The 18,349-nt window shown below is 46.1% G+C and overlaps 1 protein-coding gene across 1 annotated transcript; it reads left to right on the plus strand.

Moving 5' to 3' along the window:
* The first annotated feature begins 214 nt into the window (after window positions 1-214).
* On the plus strand, window positions 215-10,354 carry LOC119401748 (transmembrane protein 45B). Its single transcript, XM_037668707.2, has 2 exons — window positions 215-446; window positions 9,134-10,354. Exon 2 carries the CDS (start codon window positions 9,195-9,197, stop codon window positions 10,014-10,016), a length of 822 nt encoding a protein of 273 aa, XP_037524635.1. The 5' UTR covers window positions 215-446; window positions 9,134-9,194; the 3' UTR covers window positions 10,017-10,354.
* The last annotated feature ends 7,995 nt before the right edge of the window (window positions 10,355-18,349 follow it).

Here is an 18,349-nt window from a genome sequence, read left to right on the forward strand (position 1 = left end):
GGAGTGGTGGTGTTAGAGTGGATGCATTCTCAAGTCGTGTACTTTGTGATGTTACCATCGATAGACACATACTCTCGCCTGACGAGGGCGGGATTCAAAATGTCGCTCGCAGCACCTTTCTCAGCTGTGCGTCGACTGCTCGGTAGGTCAAGGCATACTTGAGATATCAAGCTGTCGTCAATTCAACTTACTCGCTAGAGGGCGGCTCATTCGGAAACGTGTTGGTTTGGTAGACATCGCGGAAGTATTGTTAAGTGCAGTGGTCGTACAAACGTACACGCCATTCTTCAAACAGTTGCTTGCTTATTCAAACGATATTCCTTGATTTCTCTGGAGTGACCAGATTGCTACTGAGCAGGTGGCTTTAAGCGCATCATCAGCGATTCTTATATCCGTCTTGTTCTTCTACCTCACGATACAGAACAGTGTCAACGCGTGCCCTGCAGGTGAGTAAGGTACAGCGGATTGTGAAAACGGATGCGTGTTTTGTCGGAATGGTTTCGGCGTTCAGCGGCAAGCTGTCGACCAAGATTAGATAGATCAGCTGCTTTTGAGAAGAACTGCCCTACTGAAATGTTCCGTAAGCCATTCCAATAATTCCATATGTTTCAATACGGAATCCATATGTTTTCCGTATATTTTCCACATGTTTTCCATATATTTTCTTAATATTCTTACGGAAAAATACAGAATTATTGGAATGGCATACGGAACGTTTCAGTAGGGTGGTCCGACTTCGCCAACATTCATACTCTGCGTAGGAACAGGCTGCGTAATGAAACGGTGCAAATGCTTGTTTTTGTACAAGCACATCTCATCATGGTGAAGAATGCTACAGATGAAGCCAGTGATACTGACTCAGAATAAGAGGTAGAACTGTATCTTTTTACCGTCTTGATCAAAGTTTTCATAGTCGAAGCCACGACGAAATAGCCACAAAAGAGACATTTCGGTGTTCTTTGCTCTAACTGCCATACCAATTCTAGGAAGACTCCCTCCCCCCCCCCCCCCCCCCCCCATTTACAGAGAACTGAACGCGTTCGCGGTGATGCTTCTGGCCGGCCTTCGATCTATTAAACCCTGCATTCGTTTGTGAAAACGCAGAAAGCATTTCACTTCCGTTATTTCATAATGAGAGCTATGGCTCTTGACATTTGGCAATAAAGTATTGCCATGTGCTCGCGAAAATTGGTTCTTTTCCATTTTTTCCAAAATTTCGGGAAAAAACGTGAAAAAAAAATTGTTTTTTTCCGATTGCTCAAAATTTCCGGAAATTTTGAATCTCTAGTACTGACACGAATTTTGAATATTTTTAGGTTGTCGCTCAAAATAAAAGCATTCTTGTCGAGAACCCTAAAAAAGAGTATTGTGGTGCTTGGGAATGCATCACATATACGTTTAATTGCGCTACCTCAAAAAGACACTTTCGGTTTCGATGTCGAGGGGGCGGCTTCTCAGTGACGTGTCAAGACAGTGTTACGTCACGGGGAGACAGTAACTCTCAACGTACTAGCGGCAGATACGTCACCTGCTCGTGGTGCACGTAAACAAAGATGAGCTGATTGTCGTTCAGTGACCCACACAGTGATTTCTACGATTTAGGTCGCATGCAGGGCGCAGAGTTCACAAACTTAGTGGAAACTGTGTTGGCTCGTCGCGATAATGTCCATTGCGGTGGGGCTGGCTTGCTGATGTTCAGCGACGAAAACTTTAAAATCAAGGTAAAATATTTTATACGTGTTGTCTGACTCCGGTGTTTGGAGAGCGTTGACACTGCACACCAAGGAAACGAAAAACGTCCCTTTAAAGATGTCTCATAATCGTGTCAGTACTCGTTTAAGGGCAGAGTTATTGCCACGCAGGTTTTTGATGATAATGGCGGCTGAAGGATCATCATGTTGAATTCCAAGAACTGTTTACTTCCCGTCTTTACTGCCGCAAAGCCGGGAACCACGGGCAGGTCATTGTGCGAAACACGTCATTGCTTCATTTTCTTTCTTTTTTTTTCATCCATTGAAATTGAGAAGCACTTTGGTTTATAGAGAAATTTCAGTCTTCCAAATAGCTCAGCGAACTGCTTTAAATGAACACTAAAGAGCAAACATAATTTTTTTTTCGTATTAGTAAAACTCTATTTCACGATACCAAGAACACCAGGCCTGCTGCGAAAAGAGGCTTGGTAAAAGGGAAAACTTCTAAAAAGAAAATCAGTGTGGCGACGCCACATTGAAGTTCCTGTACCCGTCGCCATGACGCCATAGATTTTGACGGCGTCCACTAAGGCCTACGTAGTTGCTAATCGTCAAAAATGAAGGACGTCATCTTGTGAGGGAGCCAGAGACTTAACATGTCAATTTTCAGGAAATTTCGTGGAGCCAGTGTGGCCAGAATTAAAAAAAAAAAAACCATTGATATCAGTGTCGTCACCAACAGAGCTTTCAGCGGGAAATTTAAAATCTGCATGACGAACATAACTGACACGTGGTAGCATGAAAACCATGACATCCATGACATGTATGTCATGATTTACATGCCACGCTCATGGTGCATTCGCGGCCGTTTCGCTTGCATGATATACACCAAAATTGGTATTGCGCGACATGACTGTATGACGAACGTAAGTGAGAGGTGATAACATGAAAATCATGACATGAAGTCATGTACGACCTGATGTACATGCCACTCTCATTGTGCGCTAGCGGCCGTTGCAGTAGATTGATATACACCAAAATAGGTATTGCGCGATGTGACTGTATGAAGAACATGAATAACAGTTGGTAAGATGAAAATCATGACATACATGTCATGTATGTAATGATTTACATGCCACGCTCATGATGCATTCGCGGCCGCTTCGCTAGCTTCATATGCACCAAAATTGGTATTGCGCGAAGCGACTGTATGACGAACGTAAATGAGACGTGGTAACGTGAAAATCATGATATGCATGACATGCACGACATGATTTACATGCCATGCTCATGACGCACTCGTGGCCGTTTCGCTTGCTTGATATACACCAAAATTGGTATTGCGCGACGCGACTGCATGACGTACGTAAATGAGAGGTGGTAACATGGAAATCATGACATGCAGGTCATGTACGACATTATTTGCAGGCCACACTACGGATACACTCGCGGCCGTTTTCCTAGCTTGATATATACTAAAATTGGTATTGCGCGACGCGACTGTATGACGAACATGAATAACAGGTGGTAACATGAAATCCGTGACATGATGTCATGTATGTCATGATTTACATGCCGCGCTCATGGTGCATTCGCGGCCGTTTCGCTAGCTTGATATACACCAAAATTGGTGTTGCGCGACGCGACTGTATGACGAACGTAAATGAAAGGTCGTAACATGAAATTCATGACATGCACGACATGATTTACATGCCATGCTCATGGCGCCCTTGTGGCCGTTTCGCTAGCTTGATATACACCAAAACTGGTATTGCGCGATGTGACTGTATGATGAATATTAGTGACAGGTGGTAACATGTAAAACCACGATATGCATGTCATGTATGGCATGATTTACATGCTCTACTTATGGTGCACTCGCGGCCATTTCGTTCGTTTGATATACACCAAAATTGGTATTGTGCGATGTGACTGTATGACGAACATAAATGAGAGGTCTTAACATGCGAATCATGTTATGCATGTCATGTACGGTATGATTTACATGCGACTGTCATGGTGCGCTTCCGGCCGTTTTGTTAACTGGATATATGCCAAAATTGGTATCGTATGACACGAGTGCGTGATGAACATAAACGACAGGTCATGCATTGTATATACCAGAATATGCGTTTCATTGGCATGCATGCGTGCATGGCAAACATGCGATATATGGTGCACTGGATGCCATGGCATGAATGATTTCACTTGGCTCAAAGACAAACAAGGCGATGTATGCAGCTCTTTGCTGGCTGCTTCGCATTACATCGATTCCCACAGTGCGTGGATCTGCCGGATTTTTTTTTAGTCTAAACTAATTTATTGTTTCAGTTTCGTGTGCCACTAATTACTGTTCTTCGCACTTCTGCAGGTGCAGGTTCTAAATTTAATAGACGTTATCCACGCCGCTCCTCGTATGCGCTCAACGTAACCGACGAAGTTACAATGCTGTCAACCGTTTCAAGCGTGCAGATTCTAAATTTAATAGACATTCTTCTCCAGAGTCTGCTCTACAGGTTGAAAAACATTCGCTTCAACCCACACATTTTCGAACGACTCCCGGATAAAGGAGAGATAGACGAAGACGTGGTGGAGAGGCTGATGGACGTCGATGACTTGGATGACGCAAAGCAATGCCTCATGGCTACGAACGCGTTGAGTCAGACAGCTGTGTGCGACGTAACATGCATGGCCAGTCTACAAAATCAGACGCATATTTTGACCATCGCTCTCTGTGAAGGTCAGACGCCGATGTCAATTCTGTACGATTGTAATGCGGAAGACCATTCAAGCGACGTCGCAATGGTATAATCGCTCTGGGTTTCGTTTACAGCTTCGCTGACCAACAACCTTCACAGCTTGGATTGGAGTCATATTTTTTTTTTGTTATCGTGACAAGAACTCGTTGTTGCACAGTTAGCCCATCACTAAAATGTTTATGACAACTGTGCGACCTAGTTTTGTGGTCCAGCTGGCCTGCAGTGTTCAGCCTGTCAAGCTTCAAGAAATCGTTCTGTGTCTAGGTCAAAACACAAATCGCGCAAAGCAGCGGTGATTTTAGAAAAAAGGTTGCCAGTGTTCGCATACCGTGTTCCTAATTCGCAGCTTCTCATGTATTAGTTCTGTCGGGTTGCCTTTCTGGACGGGCGCTAGGTCGAATCGATACGCCAAGCAATTTACGTGATGACCTTAGCTGCACTGTATGATCTTCTGTCCGGTCTACATACGTGTCGTCATGATACACATCATCTTGGCACACTGATTCCGACCTTTCCTGCACGTCAATGCGCACGAAAAAAAAAACCCACACTGAATCATGAAAATTTTGAACATAGTGCCAATGTGACAATGACCACGTGGAATTTGCGCAGTGTTGAAGATGCTCAAGGAGCCACTACCAACTAGCCCAGCTATCGATTCTTCTGCTGAATATTCCTCGCAGTTATGATGCAATTGCACCTTAAAGGAGGACTGACACGAATTTTAAATATTTTCGTATTGTCGCTCTAAATAAAAGCGCTGGTGTCAAGAACCCTAAAAAAGTATTGTGATGCCTGCGAATGCATCGAATATATTTTCAATACCGCCCCCTTAAAAAAACACTTTCGTTTTCGATATCGGGGGGCTCATTCTTAGTGACGTGTCATCGCAGGGTAACATCACGGGGATACAGCAACTCGCGACGTACTAGCGGCAGATCACCTGCTCGTGGTGCGCGTAAACAACGATCAGTGAATTATCGTCCAGTGACCCCTAGAGTGATTTCTGCGATTTAGGCTGCATGCATGGCGCAGAGTTCGCAAACTCAGTCGAATTGAGTTCGCTGATGATGTCTATTGCGGTGGGCCGGGCTTGCTGATGCTCAGCGACGAAAACTTTAAATCGAAATAAGAAATTGGGGTGGTGCGAAGCATGTAGGGAAGGGTGTTTCAGCTCCACTAACGTGAAACCTGTGGAGGGGCGAAGCATGCAGTGTGCGCCGGTGTTTCCCACAGCAAAATCAATGCTAATGGGCAATAAGAGAGAAGAAGGATTACACAGAGACCCGCAGTCCGCTTTTAGTTAACGTGTACGCTGGGAATATTTATTTTTCAACTAAGCACAAGAGAAATCTCCCACCGGCACTACATTGCAGGTCAGGAACCAGCGCCTGTATATGTGGGGCGGCCGGTGAAAGGTTGTGCAGCGCGAGCAGTCGGTTTTTCCTTTCAAGGAACTCGCTAGCAGACGCTGCCTGCGTCGGCGTTGTCTCTCGCGGCCGAGGGCGCGTTCTTGTTCCTTGCGAGCTGATAGTTCAGCGCTCATCGCAGAAAGAGCGTATCCATAGTCAGCGCGCACCGTTCGCTCTCTCTCGCCACACGACAAGCGCTGAGGTGGTGGCGCCCTCTCTTGCGCTCAAGCAAATGGACAGAACACGACGATGCACGCAAGCAAACGGACAGGACAAAACGATGAACGCCGCGACAGCGGACGACGATGCCCGCCGACACGCCGAGACCCTGAGGTACTTCGGCCCTAATATTTCATGCGTATTGTCTGACACCGGTGTGTGGAGGGCGTTAACACTGCATACCATGGAAACGAAAAACGTCCTTTTTACGACGTGCCAAAATCGTGTCAGTACTCCTTTAACTATAGTAAAGAGCAGTGAGCTTACTGAAAGCTGCTAACGTGTTGTTTTAAATGCGAAGCATTTCTTAGCGAACCTCTGGCACTTTGGGCGTTTCTATCTACGTATCTATCTATCTATCTATCTATCTATCTATCTAGCCGCCTACGTCTGGGTGCTCTCATGATCGCCTCCTTTAACTTGGTGTAGACCAAAATTTGCATGGGAGGGTAAGAGGATTTGACGAATATGATTGCTGGGTCATGACATGAATAACGTCAAAATCCTGCCGCGTACGTCGGCAAACCCTTTCCACTAGACACGTGTGGCAACACATACCCGTTTACCACGGACCTCGGTGTACGGGTATGCGCCACAGGTGATTGACAGTTTATATCTACCCAGGAAGGGCGAGAACAGACATTGGTAACTTAAATGCTAGAGCGTTGAGGAAACCCAACATCGGCAGCGTTGACTCAACGAATGGAAAGAATGAAAATTAGGATCCCAGCAGGAATCGAACCCAAGCATTCAGCGTGGCAATCAGGTATTCTACCACTGAGCCACGCCAGGTCTGTAAAGTGGTTTGGAAAAACAGCCTATGCAGGCGTAATAACGGTGCAACGTCAATTGTGGCTGTGGTGCTGGCTATCTAATTTTACAAGAAAGCAATAAACACTGCATGATACTCCTACGATGTGTACTCCTACGATACAGGCGTCACATCAGATTAATGTCTGTAGTTCGAGTGTTGGCTCCGCTTTTATAGCAGTCTAATAAACTATATGTTTGTATTTCTATTATTCAGCAAGCTATATTGAAGCATTGCTCGGCCCCGGAGGAATACATCAACGAAAGTTACGTATGATATTCACATCATCGCACCGTAAAGTGCACTTACACCGCCAGAACGACGCAGCATTTCTGACGATCTTCCTTTCTTACGAGGCTGTGCGATGGCCTCATGCTGACCGAGAACGATACCAGATTGACTGACAGCCGCTTGGTAGACTAGGCTACGTAGGTCACTTACGCCCAGGTATAGTCTACGAATACGACAAACACCATCCACTAATGTTGGTCTACGTACCACTATCCAGGCCTACCAGCCTCGACGGCCTATACCTCACCAACGCGAAGGGTGGCTTCAGGTTCCGACACGTCGCCGGTTCTGTCGACAGACAATTTGTCGACACAATGACCGAGGCATCCACGAATTCCAACAGCTCTACTGTACCACATACTTCACTACACATGGACCCCTCGTCACCACGATCACGACCGGATCCTATAACAATTCATGACCAGCTGCTGGTGCTCACTGATCACGGTGATGATGCCCTAGTTCAGGAACTGTCAAGAACTTCTTGCACAGATGCACACGGGTTCGTGAAACATGCGTGCGTTTTCGGGACACGTATAAGCACTACATATCAGCTTACCGCTTCTGGTGTTCGTAATACCCACGTTGCCATTGGCAGCGTTACCCAACCGTAAACAACTAGTTATATAATACATATGAGGCTCTTCAACATATATATGTGTGTGCGTATAAAATTTATACATATCTTTAGCGTCATTTTATAACGTGTCGCTATGTAAAAAACTTACGCCACAGTCACCTACCCGCCGCATGCTTCGCATAATATCGACTCCCACGGTACGTGAGATCTGCCGATGTTTTTTTTTCATCCCGGATTGAGGTGCTGTTTTCCAATCAGACATCAATCTTTAAATTCTTGTTGGTGCACAACAAACATTAACCAAAAAACGCTGGTACCTAAAGTTGTCTTTATTTACACGATACCATAGATCTAGGTCCTCGTGGCACAGGCAAAGGCCAAAGAGAAAAACACAGGGTTAATTACATCGCCATGTACAAATATAATTTTAAACGGATTCTTCTGCATATGCGACCTACCAATTCAATAAATGTTTTCATCCCATGTTGAGTCGCCAGCGAGGCATATGAAAGCTATCTCATTTAAAGCGTTACCATCCTACTTCAGGCTCATGCAGATGTTCGTCATAACCATGACCGCACTATGCACAAAGTTCGAATGGAATGCTTATGCCAATAGACATTTTAGATATGTATAATGTATTTTAAAATTATAGATATGTATAAGACATGCACGCATCTATGCGTATGTCTGTGCTTGTTTATTTGTGTGAAAACCATGCGTGGACATTCATGTAAGATGCTAGCTTGTTTTATTTCAATATACTGCATAACTCCTCGGTTCAAGCAGGAGCTGTACACAAGATATGCAGAACAGTCACAATGGTCATTTCTGATAGAATATGACGCGCACACAAACACGGGCACTAGAAAAAAGACGGAAACAACACATGCTACCGTTTCTAGTGTCCGTGTTTGTGTGCACGCCCTTTTCTATCAAGGATGAGCAAGTACCAACTGGCCCAATTATCCATGCTACTGCAGTTACAACGGTGTCGTATGCAGAGAAAGACGAACACAACCCAAAGAAAACAATTCCATTTAGAGTATTGTATCAATAACAGTGCCAAAGATACAAGGTTCAGCTAACATTCGAGAACACACAAACTCAATACAAAGTGTGATAAGAAATAATAATTCATAACAAACCCTGTAGCCCTAGATGATCCTTATACAATCCTTATACCTCTTCGAGAGACCATAAACATTTAGAGCGCAATGCTCTGTTCCACGTTCTATGGCTACCCTTCGTTAAATGTCTGCTGCTTAAACAGATGCAATTGTTCAGCTTCCTCATTGACTTAGAATCGCTGAATACAAAGCGCTGATGAACCCTTTGTTTATGTTGGCATTTCTTCCGTTCATTTGCAGAACAAGTGACAATTAGGAGTTGTCCTCGACGTCACAACCCTCTACTGGCCCGTCACATACCATGGCCAATTTCCAGGGCCACACACTGGCCGGAACTTTTTTCTTCCTTTTCGGAACATGGTGGACCTTCGCGATGTGGCTCAATTACGTTCGCAAAAGGGAGAACAAGCAGCGCTACCTAAGCCGCTGTTCGTACGCAGTGCCCGGCCTGCCCAGGAAAATGAGTATTGAGGGCATCGTCAAGATCATCGGTACCTCCGTGTGCATTACCATCGATACTCGCTATCTATTCAGATTCGACCACTCCCTGAACGCAGAGAGCGTCCAGCACCATTCTATGTACGCGTTCTTCATGCTCAACGGCCTCATCGACGTCATGTACAATGCCGGGTTCCCTTTCCCGCGGAACACGGACTACGTGGTGATGCTGCTCGCCTGCGCCTCCGACGGTCTACTGTTCTACTCACACCTAGGTGGCAAGCCGCAGCTCGAGGTCATGGTGCACGCGCTCTTGGTGTGCAGCATGGTCGCAATTGTGGCCTGCATCGTAGCCGAGATGTGTCAACCTCGAAACGTCCTGCTGTCCCTGGGTCGAGCGTACTTTTGCCTACTGTATGGGACGTGGCTATGGCAGATCGGCTTCATCCTCTACAATCCGCTGCCTGGATCCAAACCCTGGGACGTTAACAGCCACATGGACTCGATGTTGGCCGCAAGCGTATTCGTGTGGCACATGATGGCTTTGCTGGTCTACGTTGGCGCGGTGGGCGCTGTGGCCTGGGCGGTGACCCGAACGTGCGGCAAGTTCTGCAATGACGTCGTCTCCGTGGATGAGGAGGAGGTCGGTGACCTCCGTGAAGCATTTTTAAAGAGTGGCGTATGAAGTGACGGGAACGTGTCCTCAAGGTGTTTGTTGGCGACGCGGCGTACGACGAACTTTATCATTCTTAGAGAGAGAGACAAACTTTAAGTGCCCTTGCTGGCGTCAAGGGTGGCGGGGGGCCGGGACGGTAGGTGATATATATTTAATGTTTGTGCTGTGTTTTATTGTGTGAGTAGCTAGCTGCGGGATAGGCTCATATCATATTGTCGCGCTCGCTGCGAGGCGCACCACACTCCTTGCATTGTGGTGTGTGGACTGCGGGGTAAATACGGCTGTGCGGTGAAGGTCAGGGGAAAGTGCGTGTCTGTAATAAACGTCAGGTGACGGATTGTTACTTACTGAAGGATTTGTCTGGTAAGTGATTACATTAGCGAAGGTAGAGCCTTTGCCTTAGCCTTATTGTCCTAACCGCGTGAGATAATGGTTCAGATGTGCCACCCTGGAGCGGTATTCCGAGACGATCACTCTCGACGATGCCTTCACATTCGAGAGGTTCCATGAGATTAGGCCCAGTCGAGTCGGTGTCTGCGAAGTACAACGTTTCTGACCGCCCGTTTTGGCACAGTTTGCAAAGTCTGAACTGATGTGGTCTGCAGACGGTCTAATACACCGGGCAATACATTCTCGTGAAATCTTGCGGGAGAAAAGGTTGCTGATGAAGTTTTCGTTTAGGAATACGGCTCCAGGGTCGTATTATGCAAATCAGGAGCACGTTTCAGGAGCAGTACTTCCCAGCACAGGACTAATTTCACATCCGATAAGGCCAGCAGCGAAGAAGGGACAGCTCAGGTTTCCAAATGATAGGTCTCTGGACCAAAACTTTTTGTAATCTTGACTATTTCCTAACATTGAAGCTGTGTATGGCTAGGGCCCGGTGTGTTTTTCCTGTCCCTGAATAAAAACGTACGGGCCACACAAACTGGGCGAACCCAACCGCTGTACAACGGTCATGCATAGACGTGACACTGTTAAGAACGCGTCCAAGGCTGTACCCGAGCAGATCAGTGTGCGCCATGGCAACCACAAAGGCGGAGATAATTTGGCCGGCTCGCTTGGCTATGTAGATGCCGTGTAGGCAAAAAAAAAAGTGGAGACGGCGCAGCGGCGCTAACCTCGAAGTTCTGTGGTGGCGCTGCTGAAGTATGACGTGTAATGACGTATGGCACTGCGTGAAACTGGACATGGCGATACGCTGAGACAGTGCAGCACGTTCGCGTAGGATAGAAAATGAAATCAAAGCCACATCCAGCCCAAGTAAAACTGTACGAATTGCGGATCACTTATTCGCCTGTGTTTTCCTTGTGTTTATCTGCTCTTTTCTGTTCTTTTGTGTGCTTTTCTTGTGTTTGCACTTTTCCGTTATTTTCGTGTGACTACGTAATATTTCGTGTTATTTTGTGTTTTTTTCTTGTGAACATCTGATTTGTTTTGCCATTATCTCTTTTCTGTCGTATGGTCTCTTTTAAATGCGAAGCATTTCTTAGCGAACTTCTGCGACTTTGAGCGTATCTATCTATCTATCTATCTATCTATCTATCTATCTATCTATCTATCTATCTATCTATCTATCTATCTATCTATCTATCTATCTATCTATCTATCTATCTAGCTATCTATCTATCTATCTATCTATCTATCTATCTATCTATCTATCTATCTATCTATCTATCTATCTATCTATCTAGCCGCCTACGACTTTGTGCTCTCCTGGCCGTTTCGGTAATCGGATGTATACCAAAATCGGTGTGTCATAACATGGCCTTATTACGAACATAAATGACAGGTCATATCATGAAAAACATGACACGCATGTCATGAACAGCATGATTTACATTCCACAGCCTTTGGGCTCCCTAGCCGTTCCGTTAATAGGACGTATACCAAAATTGGTGTGTCATAACATGGCCTTATCGCGAACATAAATGACAGGTGATATCATGAAAATCATGACACGCATGTCATGAACAGCATGATTTACATTCCACGGCCTTTGGGCTCTTGCGGCCGTTCCGTTAATTTCATATATACCAAAATTGGTACGGCGTGGCAAGAGTTCATGACGAACATAATGACAGGTCCTAACATGCAAATCATGAAGCGCATGCAATGTGCAGCATGATTTACATGACATGGTCTCGGGGCGCTCGCGGCCGTTTAAATGAAGGGATACATACGAAAACTGGTATGACGAGACATTTCTGTATGACGAACATAATTGACACAAGGTAACATGAAAATCATGATATGCATGTCATGTATGACATGATTTACATGCCACGCTCATGGCGCACTCGCGGCCGTTTCGCTAGATTGATATACACCAAATTTGGTATTGTGCGATGTGATTTTATGAAGAACATGAATAACAGGTGGTAGCACGAAAACCATGACATCCATGACATGTATGTCATGATTTACATGCCACGCTCATGGTGCATTCGCGTTCGTTTCGCTTGCGTGATATACACCAAAATTGGTGTTACGCGACACGACTGTATGACGAACGTAAGTGAGACGTGGTAACATGAAAATCATGGCATGCAAGTCATATACGACCTGATTTACATGCCACGCTCATGATGCGCTAGCGGCAGTTTCAGTAGATTGATGTACACCAAAATTGGTATTGCGCGATGTGACTGTATGAAGAACATGAATGACAGTTGGTAAGATGAAAACCATATGACATGCATGTCATGTATGTCATGATTTAATTGCCACGCGCATGATGCACTCGCGGCCGCTTCGCTAGCTCGATGTACACTAAAATTGCTATTGCGCGAAGCGACTGTACGACGACGGTAAATGAGACGTGGTAACATGAAAATCATGACATGCATGACATGCACGACATGATTTACATGTCATGCTCATGACGCACTCGTGCTGTTTCGCTTGCTTGACACACCAAAATTGGTATTGCGCGACGCGACTGCATGACGAACGTAAATGAGAGGTGGTAACATGGAAATCACGACATGCAGGTTATGTATGTTATGATTTACATGCCGCGCTCATTGTGCATTCCCGGCCGTTTCGCTAGCTTGATATACATCAAAACTGGTATTGCGCAATGTGACTGTATGATGAACATTAGTGAGAGGTGGTAACATGAAAAACCATAATATTGATGTCATGTATGGCATGATTTACATGCTCTACTCATGGTGCATTCGCGGCCATTTCGCTCCTTTGATATACACCAAAATTGGTATTGCGCGATGTGACTGTATGACGAACATAAATGAGAGGTCTTAACATGGGAATCATGTTATGCATGTCATGTACGGCATGATTTACATGCCAATGTCATGGTGCGCTTCCGGCCGTTTTGTTAACGTGATATATACCAAAATTGGTATGGCATGACACGAGTGCGTGATGAACGTAAACGACAGGTCATGCATTTATATACCAGAATATGCGTTTCATCGGCATGGTGTACACTACATTGTGCATGCATGCGTGCATGGCAAACATGCGATATATGGTGGACTAGATGTCATGCCATGAATGATTTCATTTGGCTCAAAGACAAAGAAGGCGATGTATGCAGCTCTTTGCTGGCTGCTTCGCATTACATCGATTGCCACAGTGCGTGGGATCTGCCGCATTTTTTTTTCTACTTTGTGCTATTCGCTGCTCTGAGGCGGTGCGCCTAGCCCCCGGCGCTGGCGCTTCACCTTCGCTTCTTTCTTCCGTAAGGCCTCTCTCTGATATACCCCAACGTAACGACGACGCGCGCTCGCGCGCGTCACGGCAACGTTACGTTAGCAAAAAACAGCCCTCGATAGTGCGGCGTCGGCTGACCGCTGACGCGGCCGACGGCTGCTGCCGCGCTCGGTCATTGGCGCCGAATAGACCCTGCAGCATTCGGCGCCAGAAGCGCGCGGCTGCGCCGGACTCTAGAGTGGTGTCAGCTTTTGAAAGGGCGGGTGCCGCCTCCTCGGCCTTGGCGGCAGCGTGGCCGCCATTTTGAATCCCCCGCCCGGTCTGTTGTGCATGGCGCGCGTGCTGTTTTTAGGTCGGCGCTCGTTTCCCTCCAGTTTTATGCGCTCGCTACCGTCACCATGGCCGGGTGTTGCGTGCCGCAGTGCACCAATCATTCCAGAAACGCTGGGAGCTGTATCGTCTTAGAAGATACGAGGTTTCTTTGGACAGTAAAAATCAAACGTGACAAGCGGCATCCGAAAAACACATTATGCCCTTGCAGCCTAAGTTTCCGGCCGGTATTTCGAATGCACATGCAAGGATAACTTCTGCCGGTGTTAACCTTGCGTAATAAATGGACACACTGAGATCAGCTACACGCTTAAAATGCTTTGGTTCACGTGTGCATGAATCCTGCATTTTTCTTCGCAAACATTCTTTACTGCATTTGGTTGGTCCTGTATCTGCCTTTGATTTTTGCTTTCGCTATTTTTGTGATTTGAAATGTATCATGGAATATATTATGCTTGTTTGTCTGCAGACCAAATCCTTTTTTCCTAATAATAATTATTTGTGAGAATTTACGTCCCAAGAATTCGATATGATTATAAGAGGCACAATTATAGTGGAAGGCTCCCGAAATTTTGACCATCTGTTGTTCTTTAACGTACACCTAAATCTAAGTACGCGGGCCTCTTTCATTTCACCTCCATCGAAATGGGGCCGCTGCGGCCGGGATTCGATCCCGCAACCTTCGGGTCACCAGTCAAGCACCATATCTAAAACCGCGGCGGGTTCTTGTTTTTTATATTCCTTTCCGTGTTTCAAGTACGCCTTCTGTGCTGGTCTGATGCCCATGTCTGTATGTGTGCAGTTAAATGTTTTTTATCCTTCCCTGTTTCTGTGATTAAAGGTTACATGTTCGTCCTCTCCAAAATAATTACGCAGTTCCTCTTTTTTTAATCATTTATACGATCACTGTGAATCGACTAGTGGCAGTTGTGTTTTATTGTTTAATTTGCGTTTTATTTGTGTAATTGCTTCTGTCAGCGCAGCATTAATGCGCACAAATAAATGGCCTGTACACTGGATATTAACGCGCGCGCGCGCGCACGCACGCACGCACGCACACATACACGCACGCACGCACGCACACATACACACACACACACACACACACACACACACACACACACACACACACACATTCAGTATTTTATTTCTTTGAGCAAGCATAATTTAATTATTTATTAATAATGTAAGCCCTGACGGCTCATACAGGAATGCGCATACAAACAGTTCTCGCGAAGCGTCTATACAAAGACGCATGAAAACAACAAGAAGACGGGGAAGCATTATGTACAGTAAACACGCTATGTCAGTAAAAAAATACAAGAAACGAAGTCGAGTTGTACAATGAGTACGTCATAAAAACCAGTTAATGAAATAAAAACTCACAGGGTCCTTATGCGTTCGCTTAAGACGGCTCGAAAGCGAAAGCCATCTTCTTAGTTTTTTGCGCACCTAGCGCGGTTTTGCATTGCCTCCAAGATCGGAGGCACCTTACCTGTTTTTGCACTGCCTCCGTGATCTGCCCACTTTTGACCAAGCTACGATGTCATGTGATAACGGCATCATATGACGTCACGCCAAAATTTGTGAAGCCATGATGACGTGATATGGTGACGTCATCACGTGACGATGACTTTTTGCATCCCTCGTCCCCGACGTCGTGGTACGCTGACGCCGTAGACGCGGGACGCGGACGGTGAAATTTCGCGTTTGATGAGGCATTTAAGGCTTTCGCCTTAAAAAATGCGTCCGCCACGGTGGTATACTGGTGACGGAGCTCGGCTGCTGACCCGAAAGTCACGGGTTCGATCCCGGCCGCGGCGGTCGCATTTAGGTGGTGGAGAAATGCTAGAGGCCCGTGTACTGTGCGATGTCAGTGCAGGTTAAATAACACCAGATGGTCAAAATTCATGGCGCCCTCCACTACGGCGTGCCTCATAATCATATCATGGTTCTGGCAAGTAACACCCCAGATATTATTATTAATAAAAGAGACAAATAAACGACGCCCTGCACCTGCCGCACGAAGTGTAAAACAGTATTGGAAACACTGAATAAATTGTGCAAGCAATTGGGCATGTGAGAAAAGCTGCAGATATAGAAAAAGAAACTGCAGATACAAAAAGAAAGAAAAACGCACTGATACTGCGCGCATGCAAAGTTTTACGGCATAATACTCAACAACGTATTCATCGTTTTGATAAGGACTCAAGGTGCAACTCGAGTGCCGAGACACTAGCGGCTACAGTTTGTGAGCAAGGAATGTCAGCAATAATAATGACAAAGAAGCTTTCGTTTCACTTTGGCAGGATATTCGCACCGCACTGCCCCTCGGCCCTTTATTCTGTGTACAATATGCATGATGTCGTTTATAATAAACGCGAGTAAATTGTTTGCAAACTTAGCAAAATGAGCCACCTTAATCGCGCTTAGGTAGCTTCGCAACACTAAATTGTGTGTGTTCAGATACATATACTGCTGCTGCTGACATGTATACGAATACTTTAAACGATTATTTGTGTATATGGAATGCAGAGCTTACGAGAAAATTAGGTAAGGCTTTAGACTTTGTTCTTTCTGGCGTAAGGAAGAGGATTCGTTTTCAACATAACAGAGTGTACGTCTACCTTCAGCGCATAATGCACAGGCCGTCAGCTTACATGAATCACATGCTTCCTTAATAAACATTTAGGCAACAACAGCAATAAAAGCTGCCCAGGCTACAAAAAAGAAAAGAAAAAGAGAAAGCTCACTAGCGTGCACTTTTTTCCGGACGTATCCGCGCACCGCAAGCGCTTTGTGTGGCGCGTTTCGCATGCTGCCGAGCTGCGGCGGGATTCGCAATGGCGGCCGTCGTAGCAGACGACGCGCCTGTCCTCACCCTCAGCGGAGCGCGCGGGCATCAAGGCACCCTACCGGACTCTCATGTACAGGAACCTGCTTCGCGGGCTGTTTCGTCGGTTCCCGACAGGTGGCGCGGCGCGTTCTTCGCTTTACTGCGCATGCGCTTCTCGAGATGCGATCGCACCGGCTCGTTGGAGCCGGCTCGCGCGCGCACGTCGGTACGTCGGGAAAGTTGGAGTACATATAATAACAGAGTAACGCCCGACGCTGGCATTTTGTTGGCTCGGACAAACGAAATGGCCATTCGGCGACGCTGGCGTGCGCAGGCAAGTGCGCGCTGGCTTTCCAAGCGTGCAACCTGCTCGGCTGATGTGTATCCAACGTGACGCCAACGCGAGACATGAGGCTGCCTGACAACAACGCGTGACACGATATGACGACGGGGCGGTGTCCCTTAAACTTCTCCGCAGTTAAGGAACCGCCAGAGGTTAACAAAGCTTAGAGGCGTCGACAGCAGCAACTCGCATAGAGGCAGCGAAAACGGTATTGGACAAATGCGGAGAATGTATCGAAAGACCATGAGTTTGAGGAAGAACGTCACCGTGTGCAGCCGCTAGCGCTTGACAAACGAACGGAGAGGCGCATAGAGCAGCAGAAACGCGAATATAGCTTCGCTGGTAATCCTTCCCTTTATGAATGTTGCGGCCCTACGAGAACATTTGTAAGCTCGCTGACTGTTCTTTATTGATCAAAAACAATGTCGGGTACTGGCCACAGCCACCCCCCCCCCTTTCCTCGCCTCAACCTTCACGATAAAGTATTTCCGTGTTCACAAGCCCAAAAGCTTAGTCTTCCTCAGCATTTCAACATATTAATATACTACTTCGGTGTGGATGAAATGCTTTAGTGTTACCTATAATCATTGGCTTGCAAAAAAAGTGGATCTCACTCAGACTCACTCAAGAAATATATTTTGTGCTAAGACACACTCGGACTCCCACTAACCAAATTTTTCTCAACCGGACTCACTCGAACTCAAGCTCATCGAAACATTACTCACCAGGACTCACTCAGACTCCGACTCACCGTACGATCTGACTCCGAGTAAGTCTGAGTGAGTCGACGCGTTAGTGGGTTGTCCGACCTATGTAATAATTACCTACGATTTTCTTCACGTTCCTTCATGAATGCAACGTAAGCCAGCAGTAGCCAACTTCAGTCAGTGCTAGACCCCTTTAGCCAGTCGTGGCAATATGCGCGTAAATACGGCAGTTTGTACGCAGCAGCCTTCAGCCACTCGTGTACGTTATATTCAATATCGTTCTTCTAGATGCCAGCGCCTTTAAAAAAGACGCGAATTAAACTGTTTATTTCAACATATGGCAGCTCACAGCTCAAAAGCAACGGTGGAGAATAAATGGAAATCGGCGACAAACATGGCATGCGCAAACAGGCGAAGCCATAACATGTGCAGTTACACGAGATGT

This window comes from Rhipicephalus sanguineus, chromosome 8, assembly GCF_013339695.2.
Source record: "Rhipicephalus sanguineus isolate Rsan-2018 chromosome 8, BIME_Rsan_1.4, whole genome shotgun sequence".
Classification (NCBI taxonomy): domain Eukaryota; kingdom Metazoa; phylum Arthropoda; class Arachnida; order Ixodida; family Ixodidae; genus Rhipicephalus; species Rhipicephalus sanguineus.

What these genes read in the sequence shown, in the direction of transcription:
- LOC119401748 (XM_037668707.2), top strand. Translation starts at nt 9,195, where the DNA reads ATGGCCAATTTCCAGGGCCACACACTGGCCGGAACTTTTTTCTTCCTT.